Here is a 13,972-nt window from a genome sequence, read left to right as displayed (position 1 = left end):
TGAAAATGCACAAATTTCATCCATATAAAATGCAGATTCTCCACGAGCTCCATGAGGATGATTATGACAAGAATAGAATTCTGTGAAATCATGACTCTTCGAATCAATACTTTACCTAATCTTCTGTTCAATATCTGTTTCAGTGATGAATGTTCATTTTTCCTGAATGGCAATGTTAATAGGCAAAATTGTCGCTATTGGAGTGACGAAAACCCTCACAATTTTCGAGAAGGACATACACAACACCCACAAAAAGTTAATGTTTGGGCTGGTATTCTTGGAAATGCCATTATCGGACCTTTATTTTTTGAAGAAAACTTGAATGGTGATCTGTACCTAGATATGCTTCAAGCACCTATCGATCCACTTATAACTCACGAGCTCGAAACTCAAATTGATGCACACGGTAATTTACTGTTGCAGGAAGATTTGTTACATTTCCAACAGGACGGTGTGCCACCTCATTATTTTCGCCCCGTCCGACAATGGTTGAACGAGCGATTCCGGGAGAGATGGATTGGCAGAAGGGGATCAATTGAGTGGCCACCGAGATCACCGGATTTGACTCCATTAGATTTTTTTCTTTGGGGATATCTCAAATCTGTCGTTTATAAAACACAGCCCACTGATATGGATGACCTCAAAGGACGAATTACAGCAGCATGCCGGTCAATTAGTGGTGAAGTTTTCCAAAATGTTCGAGAGGAGTTCGAAAACAGACTGTATTACTGTTTAGAGCAGAATGGACAACATTTTGAACATATTATCAGATAAAGCGTAACAAGATGGTTGAAATTTGTTTTTTGCAATTTAGTATTTTTTGTTTGCACTCGATGCGTATTTCGTTAACTAAGTAGTTCTACATTCCTCTCACATCCACGAATTCGAATATTGCTCAAGGGTTGGAACGATGCTACCTAGTACGATGCTCACCTTTTCCAATAGTCCATTACAATCATTTGTTTTGAATACCAACCTGAATACCAAACATCTAGTGCGGGCGAGTTTTAATCATTTATTCTTATTCACTTCTAATCACCGTTCGTTTGGAACGTTATTGTTCAAAAACTGCTCATCAAAAACTAATGAAAAAGGTATCATTGGCAAGAGAATTGAATGCCCTTCAAAATGATGTGCCACTTGACCCCCCTTTCCATTTGAAATTCTGAGGGTAACATCCACCCCTCCTAGGGGGTTGAACCCCGAGGGATGAAAATATTCATTCAGAGTGTCCCCCTTGCAAATAAAGTTGACCTGTCTGACCATTTTTTCATATTATGTACTGGAAGGGAGATATTGAGGGTGGGAAGTTTTCAAATTGACACACTGTACATATAAATATAAGGCTCTATACGGTAAATTTAAGAACCTCCTTCTCATTTAATGAGGTAACTGAAGCGGAAAGTAAAAATACAGCATAATATTGCCCATAATTTTATTCGAACATGCATATTCAATAGACTGAAAAACTTACCAGGATTAACACCTGTGCTATATGACGTCTGGAACGTCAAACCACAATAATTGAAGGTGTAATTTCAATATATCATTGTAAAATGTATGAAGCGGTCGCGCGTGTGGGTGATACGATAAATAATTTAATAGTCACATATTGTTCTATTGTTTTCGACATGCACGAAGTGTGTGTCTTCAAATTGACATATCATTAGTCTAAGACATTCCACTCACCGTATGAATGTTCCACGATATTCTTACCATCATACTCACACTTTATGCCAAAGTCGTGTATGTCAAGATTAATGAAAGGGATTCCTCATTACTGAAGAATTAATTCGTGGAAGATGATGGTCAGTCTGTTGCATGTTATGATAACTATATCTACGACAAAGCCGAGGCAAACGTCTAACGAACCGTGACATCGAAGTAGACTTTCAATGTGACTTTGACATTTATTGTTCCAACCAAGTAACGAGAATCCATCTCCAGCATTTGTGATCGTGTAATATTGTGATATTGGCGACAATCAGACGGATGAAAGAAAAAATGAAAAATTCCAATCCAATGGAAAATAGTTTATTCTACTGGTTCCGAGTTTCGAACTTTTTTTATGAGTATGATAAAACATGTCATGTACCGATCTTAACAGTTTCAAGCATTCCTCGTTTATTCTGTAGTTGTTCTCTCAAGAATTTTGAGCAACACCAGACTCCTCTGGTCTTGCCTTCAGAGAACATGCGTCACATACAAGATTTCGTATACCGAGTCACGAGTGGAAAATTGATTACATCTCATGACTCTATAGGTTGTTTCAAAAAATGAGTGTGTTTTTTTTAAATACTTCAAACTATAATATCTCAGTGAATCCTCATTCAATTCAATCGAAATGAGTGGCATTCGAATCAGTGTAGTTTCGCCAACGTAACTGTTTTGACCCACGATTATTTTATCGTGAGTATGAATGCTTGAAGCACACAAGAATTACAATAACTCTTGTGAAAAGATAGGATATGAAAAATAACTGGCAAGATGTACTGTAGACAAGAAAAAATTTAATTTTAACTGTACTCTCACAAGGTTTGGAACGTAATGAATTATTTTACAAAATGAAATGTTTCATGTCGGTTATTAGAGAAGGAGTCAGATTCGTCATTGTAGGGATAGACAGAGGTTTAGTAGGTAGGAAAGGTTATAATAGCGGGTAATTCCCAATATAAGGGATACAAGAAACAATTAAGGAATTGAAAATCTAGCTATTTGTAGCTTACAAAATTTACGTGAAATATACTTAAATGTACGGGTTGCTTGATAAAAGATATTCGAAAATGTTGAATTTTATGAGGATAAGTGGATTAGAAAAGACTCGTACATTAGAAAACCAACTGGAAAACCCCGATTAGGAATAATGAAAAATTAAATAACTAAACGAGATTAATTAACAATACATAAAATAAAAATAATGCCATAAAACAATCTCCTTTGTTGTAAAAATTTTAGAGCTGACAACTCTAGGCTAAATAATAAAAAATGAAGATTCACTTGAAAAACATAATAATTTCGATAGCAAGATTTCGAGACCGAACAGTAACACAAGTCGATCAATTCTGTAAGCATGAAAATTTTGTGGTCGGGATTCGATGAAGTCGACGAAGGCCGTTTTTGCCTGGTCCTGATTGGTGAAGGTTTTACCGACGAGAAAGTTATCGAAGTGTTTGAAAAGATGGTAGTCGGTTGGCTGGAGGTCTGGAGAGTATAGTGGATAAGGTGAAACTTCGACGCTGAATTGATTTCCGACGGTGATATGTGAAGCGTATAGACGGACGTTATCGTGGAACAGAATCTAACCTCTTCTGTTAACCAGTTCCGGCTGCTACTGACGCAATCTTCGGTACATTTCGTTGATTTCATCACAATAGGAATCTGCTGTGATGGTTTGGCCCAGTTGCAGAAAATTATAGAGATTTCCATCAGGCGCTGACCCCTATACAGTAACCATGGTTACTGTTTGGTGAGTTCCTGGGTAGCTCATCGGTTTCTAACAACTGTCCTGAACGTCTTCTGTTGTCGTAGAAGATCCACTTTTCATCATACGTGAGAATTATATCCAAAGAGTTCGTTTTGGTTGCGCTAAAGCACAGAAGAACAAACGTCGAAACATGACAATTTCTATCCATCGTTCAAATCGTGCCACTTTTCGAGCTTTTTGACCTTTCCAATACGTTTCAAACCATCAAAAACCGCATGAGAGCTGAGGCCCAGTTCTTCCGCCATATCACGCATCATTTGTGATGAGTCAGTCTCCACCAGGGGCCTCAAATCATTGTCCTGGATTATTGTAGGTTGACCAGTTCGAGGCTCATACTTCATACTTCATTGTCCAAGAAAAGATATTCTTATTGACAAAGCTTTCTATAATCTAGAGCAGCGACCCACTGGTGGGTCGCGGGAGCAATTTGGGTGGGTTGCGGAAACATATCAAAAACACCTAATACTTTTGAATGGTTTTTTCCCATTCTGAATCAAGGCTATCCAGTTCTTTCGAACATACCATTAAAAGACTTATGATGCACCATTCCGACCCTTTGGTGTAGTAATGAATATTACTGGAGTTTTTTCCCAATACCAAATCGTTATTTTTAACACCTCGAGTGTATCGATCACCAAATGATCATCTTCAAAGAGGAAGATCAAAACTAGAAACTAATGCGAGACCTATTTATGCTATAAAAGTAACCCATACAGGTAAACCATCCAGGCATACCAACCATACACGTATACCAACCTAAATTAATTTTAAAAGTTTGCCTTATCTATCATTCTACAATATATGTTCATATAAAACAATTATCAGCTATATAAAAATTAATTTCACAATATTGTGGTTTTCAACCACAATATTGTGACAACCACAATATGTGGTTGAAAAGAACATATTCGTGTGAGAGGGCATTCTCCACTTCGGTATAATCAAAAAATAAATACAGAAATAGGCGCTGTGTGGAAAGAGATATGCGTTTAAAGCTTTCAACTTTCAACCCAGCTATAGAATATCTTGTAAAGAGTGAGCACCAGCTCCACAACTCCACAAATCACATTGATTACATGATTGTTTAGTTTTGAAATTCTGAATTGGAAGTCTTTTCTCGTACTGTATTTTATCTTCAATTATAGCATCTTCAGCATTTTTTTTAGAGGTGTATTTCTCAATAGTGAACTTTCACGATAATAATAATGAAAATATCATTAGTGATGATGATTATACAATATGTGGGTGGCGAAAAAAATTCACAGTGAAGGTGGGTCCCCAGGAAATAAAGTTTGGGAAACGCTGATCTAAAGTGAGTGTTTTGACGTACGATTGTTTTATCGTCCGTATTTGAGTTACACACAAGGCTTGCACTAAGTCTTGTGTCAAATAAAAGGAAAAGCGAAGATATCACAGACAAGTGTTTATTTCAACTGTTCTCTACAAAGGTTCAACTTATACTAACTTAATTTTAAATTTACAATATCGAACTGAGATTTGAGCAACTTACTATGGTAGGAGAATAATTCAGGGGTGAAGGCACCTCATTGGGTAGACATTTGAAAAGGCCCACCCCACAGATGAAAAGATTCACAGATGCCAACCTTTTCAGTTGCTACAGCTAGATGGAAATATTCATGAAAGAAATATTACAGAACCAGACTTAATCCTTTGTGTAATATTAGAAAAACCCAAGAGAGCAAATACAATAGGGTCCTTTCATAATTCTACTAATTTCAAATATTTCTCTAGATTTGTGATGGATTACGGAGCAATAGATAAGCTGGCCATTTATAAGCTTTTAAGGATTTTGAGGGATACAATCTTAGGTATAAAATCTAATTAAAATTCAAATGCTTAAGAATTTCGAAGTACTAATCTTACGGCTTGGTATTTTATAACTCAATCCCGTTAAAAGGCGCAATATGATAAAAATAATAAAGATGTGAATTTAATAAAAATTGTACTATCAATATAATAATTGAGATGAGACTCAACATTGCCGCCCCCCTTGAACTACTGAGTTCAAAGAAATGAGAGCATTAGGGAACCGCTAGTCTATCGGCAGTGGGCATAGTTTCTTGCTGCACCGCTTATATTCGCCGTTCTTGGTCCTCACGGTTGCAACTCGTATGACGCCATCCGGACCCGGATGTGCAGCTATGATGCGGCCAACGGCCCAGGCCAATGGTGGCAGATTGTCTTCATGCATGATAACTAGATCGCCAACTTGAAGTTTAGGTCCTTTGGTTTGACGGTGAAGACTGATGATATTGTTGAGATATTCATGATGCCATCGATTCCAGAAGTGCTGTTTCAGCTTCTGAGCGTGCTGCCAAGCTGAGAGGCGGTTTGCAGGAAGGTCCGCCAAATTTTCCTGTGGAAAGGAAGTCAGTGGACCACCAATGAGGAAATGACCAGCGGTCAAAGGAAGGAGATCGTTAGGGTCGGAAGACATGGCGGAAAGTGGTCGGGAATTTAATATCGCTCCTATTTCGACAACGTATGTCTCCAATTGATCGTAAGTTAATAGTGTGTCGCCAACAGATCGAATCAAATGCAACTTGAAAGATTTCACGACGGCCTCCCAAAGCCCTCCGAAATGAGGTGCTCTGGGTGGTATAAAATGCCAAACTATACGTTCATGCTCAATAAACTTTTGCATAGCAGTTTTATGATCTGTGGATTCGAATAACTCTTGAAGCTCACGATTAGCTCCTACGAAATTAGCCGCGTTATCGGAGTGAATCTCTATGGATTTTCCCCGTCGGGCAAAAAGACGCCTAAGGCTAGCTAAAAAAGCCTCGGTGGTGAGGTCGCACACCAATTCTAAATGTACGGCCTTGGTGACCATGCATACATATATAGCTACATAAACCTTTATCTTGTTTCGATTGCGGTATCGCTTCTCTTTTATAAATAGAGGGCCACAGTAATCAATTCCTGTTTTCAGGAACGGTCGTGAAGCTAATACCCGAGCTTGAGGAAGAATGCCGGAGCCGTGATCAGCCAAGCGGGGTTTAGCACGAAAGCATCGTATACAACGATGAAGTACCTTGCGCACGGTATTACGACCGTTAACAATCCAATAGGTTTGACGGAGAGAATAGAGGGTAGCTTGGGTACCTGCGTATCTGTTACGTGATGAGAGCTGGGCAGCAATATACGGTGCCGAGTTTTTTCTGGTAGCTCCGAGAGTTGAAGTCGCCCACCAACCCTGAGTAAGCCGACATCATCGAGATAGGGGTTGAGCGGGATTAGCCGGCTATTCGTGGAAATACTTTCGTTTCTCTTGAGGCAATTAATTTCTTTTGAGAATGTCGAGCACTGAATAAGCTTAATAATTAGCGTATGAGCCTCCGAGATATCCTTCAATGATAAGTTTTCGCGACGAGGCTGGTTTTTATTACGCGTGTTGAAGATAAATCGTAGAATATATGCCACTACGCGCTGCAATTTACCGAATGAGCTATATCGTTCCAGAATGCTTGCCCCCGTTGAATTTAAAGCGATATAAGCAGTTATTTTTTCAGAGCTTGTTTTTAACTCGGGAATCTCGACTAATTGTAAAGCTCCTTCGGGCCACGCACTTGACTCTAGAGGCAGCCAAGAAGGGCCTTGTGACCATAAACCATTTCGAATGAATTCGCTAGGCAGCTGGCCACGAGATATGTAATCGGCGGGATTGTCATGAGAAAAAAGGTGGCGCCAACGACAGCTTGAAGTTTTCCGCTGAACGTCTGCCACGCGGTTGGCTACGAAAGTTTTGAGTCGATGAGGGGGTGTTTGCAGCCAATGTAGGGAAATTGTGGAATCTGACCACAGATGAACCTCGTTAATAGGCATCAAAGTGACTCTTGCACAGTACAATAAAGATTTGCCAACAAAGCTGCAGCGCACAGCTCTAAGCGAGGTAGACTTACCGTGCTGACGGGCGCTACGCGAGATTTAGAACATACGAGAGTAATTCGCACAATACCTTCGCTGTTTGTGGTGCGCAAATAAATACAAGCCCCGTAGGCCTTTTCACTCGCGTCACAGAATCCATGCATTTGAATACTTACAACGTTCGGGCTAACGAGGCAACGAGGAAAGAGTAATTTTTCCAGGAGTGGAAGTTGTTTCTGATATGCGATCCACATATCATGTATGTTTTGAGGGACTGATTCATCCCAGGTAACCCCAGACTTCCAGCAAAGTTGGATAATTATTTTGGCATATACTATCACTGGGCCTAGCAAACCCAGTGGATCAAATAATTTAGCAATTTGGGAAAGGATACTTCGCTTGGTGTGTGATCCTTGCGCTACTATGTTTACGCTGTAAAATAGCGTATCTTTCCGAGCATTCCACCGTATACCGAGAGTTTTGATGGAAGCTTCGAGGTCTAGAGACATATGCGTAGAAGTGGGATGCTCGGCACCATTGACAATAAGAGAGGGTTCGTTTGAGGCCCATTTGCGCAAGTTAAAACCTCCCTTCCCCAAAAGCTCGACGAGCTGATCTCGCAAGCAGGACGCCTCCTCATGGGTGTTGGCACCAGTGAGGACGTCATCAACATAGAAGTCCCTAGTCAGAACGACAGCCGCCAAAGGGTATAGATGACCTTCGTCCTGTGCTAGCTGGTACAATGATCGAACAGCCAAATGAGATGCACAAGCTGTACCGTAAGTAAGAGTATTGAGGACATAGGTGTTAATGACAGCCCGTGGATGGTCCCGATGGACAATTTTTTGATAACGAGATTTTATAATTGCTGTAGTAGCCTGGTTTACGGTAGTTGATGTATTATCAAGACCTGAGACTGCGATTGTTACTGGTTTGCAATCTAAATTCAAGAACATTGCGACGCTCTCAGTAATGAAGTGAGCCTGAGAGCCTGCGTCAAGAAAGACTCTGCATGTTTTAGTTTTACCATGCATGTTAACTATATCAATAAGCGCTGTGGCTAGAACAGCTTCCGAAGCAACGCGAGTGTGTAAAGTTAAAGTGGAAGATGCAGCCGCTGTCGACGGTGAAGTTTCAGGAGCTGCTGGCTTGTTGCTGTCGAAATGCAATAGAGTGTGATGTTTCCGATTGCAAGTGCGGCAATTACTAGAGGAACATTGAGTTGATCGATGACCTTTGCGAAGACAGTTATTGCACCAATTACTCGTTTTGGCAATTTCATGACGCTGTTTTGGCGTAAGTGTAAGGAATTCAGGGCAATAGTATATCCAATGATCACCTTCACAATGAAGGCATCTATTTGGCGAAGTAGCAGCCATGTAGACCTTCTGAGGGCGTGAGTCCGCCTTTTGGTAAGCAATCTTACCCCTTTCTCGAGATATATGCGGTTTGACTAACGGTGCTTGATTATGAGATTTAGTACCCTCCAGACGAGCGTGCCGGTTGAGAAATGTGAGCATCTGCGAAAGTGTTGGGTTAGGAATGTCAATGCTGTAATCTTGCCAACGCTCTTGGAGACGCTCGCCAAGCTTTCTTCGAAATACTAAAACTAAAATTGAATTCCACTGATCGATGGGTTCTCCCAACGTCTGAAGAATCCGAATATTTGTTTGGATGCCATCTACGAATTCTCGCATTGAAAATTCTTTCGATATACTAGGTAAGTCTAGTAGTGTATTTATATGGCTATCGCGAATGAATTTTGGATCATCGTATTGCTCTTTAAGTAAATTCCAAGCTATGAGATAGTTTTGAGCCGACAAGTCCATAGATGATATCGCTCGAGCGGCATCTTTGCGTAAACAGCCTTTAAGATAAAATAACTTATGAACAGGCGGGATACTAGGCTCTTCATGGATTAAAGAAGTAAACAAGTTACGGAAATCCAACCATGTATTAATGGATCCATCAAATGTAGGAAGACCAATGGTTGGTAGGTTTGCGCTAAGTTGCGAGCTTGGAATAACAGAAGCAAACTGTTGTTGCTGTGTAATTGATTGCTGAGGCTGATCTGCGCTTACTGACGCAGGGTTGACATTGGATGGTAATGAAACGGTACTAGTGAGTGCTGAATCGACATTAACCTGAGTGACAGGGTTGGCAATATTGTTAGTTTGACTATCTATAGGAGTTGCTGTGACAGTAGTTTCAAGCAATCGGTTAGATAAAAGGTTCGTAGCAATTGAATAAGTTTCAAAATATAGATCTTCGAATTCATCTCCATACTCGTGATGCTCATCGCTAAGCTCACAGAGCGATTCGAGCTCTGATTGAGCGCTTTCAAATTTTTCGCGAGTTGTTTCAATTTCCTTGTATCTCTTTTCCAGAGCGGGAAAATCCCTAGATGGATCAAATGCTTTAAGAAAATTTGAATACCTGGTTAACGATCGTTTAGCACCTGCGCGTTTGTTTTTCAAGGCTTTGATTTGTTCCGCTGCCATTTTAATACAATTACTGGAATCTTATTATGGTATATAACAATACGGTACGAAGTAGATGCGATAAAGTAAAAAGGAGTTATGGAAAAAGTATATTTCAGGTGGTACCAACTGACTTACCTGCACGCTGAATATGTATCTCCTGATACTGTTGTTGTCCAATTGTAATTGAACTTGACTCGGCAAGATTATGATTGACTATTGGAACCGGGAACTGGTCGGAACTCGTCGGAGTGTCAGCAAATGAATGATGATTGATGAAAATTGCAATAATTTTCTTCAAGTTGTCGATGAACACTGGATGGTTTTTTCGACTCTGATATGTTGCGCGAACCTGCGGCTTTCGATGAATGACTCACAAATGAATATGGATGATCACTGTGCAATTACAGCGAAGTTGCGATGACTAAAGCTTACTGCTTTCCAGATTATAGAAACAACACTGATTATTTTTACACTATCCGGCTCGAAGGACCAATGTTTTGACGTACGATTGTTTTATCGTCCGTATTTGAGTTACACACAAGGCTTGCACTAAGTCTTGTGTCAAATAAAAGGAAAAGCGAAGATATCACAGACAAGTGTTTATTTCAACTGTTCTCTACAAAGGTTCAACTTATACTAACTTAATTTTAAATTTACAATATCGAACTGAGATTTGAGCAACTTACTATGGTAGGAGAATAATTCAGGGGTGAAGGCACCTCATTGGGTAGACATTTGAAAAGGCCCACCCCACAGATGAAAAGATTCACAGATGCCAACCTTTTCAGTTGCTACAGCTAGATGGAAATATTCATGAAAGAAATATTACAGAACCAGACTTAATCCTTTGTGTAATATTAGAAAAACCCAAGAGAGCAAATACAATAGGGTCCTTTCATAATTCTACTAATTTCAAATATTTCTCTAGATTTGTGATGGATTACGGAGCAATAGATAAGCTGGCCATTTATAAGCTTTTAAGGATTTTGAGGTATACAATCTTAGGTATAAAATCTAATTAAAATTCAAATGCTTAAGAATTTCGAAGTACTAATCTTACGGCTTGGTATTTTATAACTCAATCCCGTTAAAAGGCGCAATATGATAAAAATAATAAAGATGTGAATTTAATAAAAATTGTACTATCAATATAATAATTGAGATGAGACTCAACAGTGAGTACCTACATAATTAAATTCGATTTGACAAATAGTATTCTTTATACCACAGGTCGACAAATACAAAAATTTTCACAAAACAAAAATGAATAGGTACCTATAATTGAATTTGTAAACAGTTGATAAAGGAAAAAATGTATCACGATACAAGAGCATCATCGTAAAACTCCTGTAGGGTATAATAGGATTTGAGCAAAATATTTTTTTTGACTTTTTTTCAAAAAATATGGTATATGGATATTTTTCTTAAACAGGGTGGCAAATTGTTACCTATATATCTTTTTACTCTCAACATCATTGATATTTTCATTATTTGTAAGTGGGGGATGAGGAGAGGTAAGTTTTTTCTCGTTATTTGACGAGTATTATGTCTTGTTCCAGAGTGCTCAGTATCGGAGACGTAGGACTTGTGCTTATGCTCCAAACATAGAGTTTCAAGTATGAAAAGGGAAGTAAGAGTCAAAATTCTGTGATTTATAAATAACGGTTTACAATGGTCTATATATTCGCAGTCTATATCTATATCTTCTTGGGGTTGATTTTTTGTGCTGTTTCAAAGGCGTTTTGGTTCAATTTGAGTTTGCATAGAGAAATTGGCCGAAAATTGATTAACATCATAGTAATGAGCTGAAAACTTGCAAAAAATTGGAATTTTGGAAAAAAAAATGAACATTATGAATGTATAGAAAACAAATTCTCCCGAGTTGAGTTGATGGAAAGGAAATATTACTATGTACTCACATCAATATTTCATAATTTCATTTAATCGATGAAACATTATCAGATCAAAATTGAGAAATGAACCGAATCAGTCTCGTAATAGATTGCGAATATAGCAAAAAATAATTCGAATATTCCTCAAGTTTCTCATACTTGTACTTATACATGAACTCATACTTATGCTTGCACTTGTACTTATACGTATATTTATATTTGTACTCATACTCATATCAAAAAATTATTCGAGTATTCTTCAATTTTCTCATACTCATAGCTGAACTTTTGCTCATAGTTGCACTTGTACTTATACAGTGTCATTCCCAAAGTATGCACCATATGGGAAACTTATTTATTAAGGATTTTTCGACAAAATGTTATTCTTGATAAAAGTTTGTGCATCCCCTAAAACTGAACATGCACCAACAAAATACAGTAAAACAGATGTAATATACGAGGAGCCTTCAAATATTTGATTTTGAGACAATAGTAAAGTACTCTCATTTTGAAAAATTTTGAGAAAGGTTTTTTTTTTAATTATTATTCTGGCATCGACTGCTGAGGTCATTAGCCATTTTATAGTATACGATATCTGTTTATATTTCGTTAAAAATATGAGAAATGTTATTTGAAAAAGTTGTTCAGCATTGAAAAAAACATCTAGATTTGAAGTCATGGCCATCTAAGTGAAGTTTTATGATTTTACCCTTTTTCTTAAATGGGCACCACGAAAAAAATTTTTGCTAAAACGATAAATAGATAGCATCCTGTAAAATACGGTTCACTCTGAAAGCCTGTTATATTACGAATTACACAACTATGGTGTTAACCACGGACAATTATTTTGAAGAGTAAATTAATTTTCAAAGTTTTTGGTTCAAAGTTAGTTTTATTTTTTGTTAACACCGAAAATTACTCAAAATCATACAATACTGTAACATGAACTTGATATTCAATAATATCAAATCACAAGACATCAAAATAAAATGAGTATTTCGGAACAAACTCGTTGATTTTCTGAAGATTTTCTTGTCCAAAATAATTCTCCAAAATAATCTCCAGAAAATCAATAAGTCTGTTCCAAAATACTTATTTTATTTTAATGTTTTGAGATTTGACATTATTGAATATTGAGTTGTTGTTACAATACTGTATAATTTTGAGTAATTTTCGGTGTTGACAAAAAATAAAAATAACTTTGCACCAAAAACTTTGAAAATTATTTTACTTTTCAGAAAAATTCCCCGTGATTAACACCAAAGTTGTGTGATTTGTAATATTGCAGGCTTTTAGAATGAAACGTCGTATATAGGATTCTTTCTATTTATCGTTTCAGCAAATATTTTTTTCGTAGTGCCTATATAAAAAAAATGGGTAAAAAAATAAAACTCCACTTAGATGGCCGTGACTTCAAATCTAGATGTAGTTTTCAATGCTGAGCAACTTTTCTAAATAACATTTCTCGAGTACTTTACTCCTGTCTTAAAATCAATTATTTGAAGACTCCTCGTATATTACGTGCGTTTTACTGTATTTTGTTGGTGCATGTTCGATTTTAGGGGATGAACAAACTTTTATCAGGAATAACTTTTTGTCAAAAAACCCTTAATGAAGAAGTTTCCGATATGGTGCATACTTTGTTGATGATACTGTACTTATAATCATACTGATACGTATACTCATATTCATACTTATACTTATATTCTCATACTTATTTCTCCCTTAATGAAAACTCTCAATAAAAATGTCCAAAACATTCACTATCTGTTAGTTTTCCACATTATTGATACCAAATCATGAAATTATTTATTTTTTATCACATATTTCACTAGTCTCAATATTTTTTTTTCTACACCCGTACTCTAACAATACACTTATATGACCATAATCCGTTTCATAATGATATCCATTATGATACAGATTTTTCATAACGATACAGATTATCAACCAATAGAAACCCATAATTTTTATCAAGAATCCTTTTCCTTTGTTTGTCCTAGATTCTAACCTAAGTAACTAATTGCTTTATTTGTCAAAATCAGTTTTCATATTACCTACGTATATTATCAAAATTTCTAAAAACAGTGATATAGAAGGAATACCATCGACTCCAATATTTTTAAAAGATCAGATTAATTACAGTTGTTATATTCAATATAAATATAATTATAATCTTTATAGTTTTCATATATTCATGATAATACCATTAAGTTTGTGTTTTA

General features: G+C 37.2%; 1 protein-coding gene across 1 annotated transcript; it reads right to left on the bottom strand.

Annotated features, from left to right (window-relative positions):
- Positions 1 to 5,537: 5,537 nt before the first annotated feature.
- Positions 5,538 to 6,338, bottom strand: LOC141482856 (uncharacterized). Its single transcript, XM_074176718.1, has one exon. The coding sequence runs from the start codon at positions 6,336 to 6,338 to the stop codon at positions 5,538 to 5,540; it is 801 nt and encodes a 266-aa protein (XP_074032819.1).
- Positions 6,339 to 13,972: the final 7,634 nt, after the last annotated feature.

The sequence above is a fragment of the Leptinotarsa decemlineata genome, unplaced genomic scaffold (assembly GCF_025532065.1).
Source record: "Leptinotarsa decemlineata unplaced genomic scaffold, Ldec_3_MD MMD2_tig00002082_RagTag_RagTag, whole genome shotgun sequence".
Taxonomy (NCBI): domain Eukaryota; kingdom Metazoa; phylum Arthropoda; class Insecta; order Coleoptera; family Chrysomelidae; genus Leptinotarsa; species Leptinotarsa decemlineata.
The sequence above is the reverse complement of the archived record's forward strand: the minus strand, read 5'-3'. Positions and strand labels throughout refer to the sequence as shown.

Excerpts from the sequence above, each read along its gene's own strand:
- LOC141482856 (XM_074176718.1), bottom strand. The coding sequence starts at position 6,338 with ATGGTCACCAAGGCCGTACATTTAGAATTGGTGTGCGACCTCACCACC.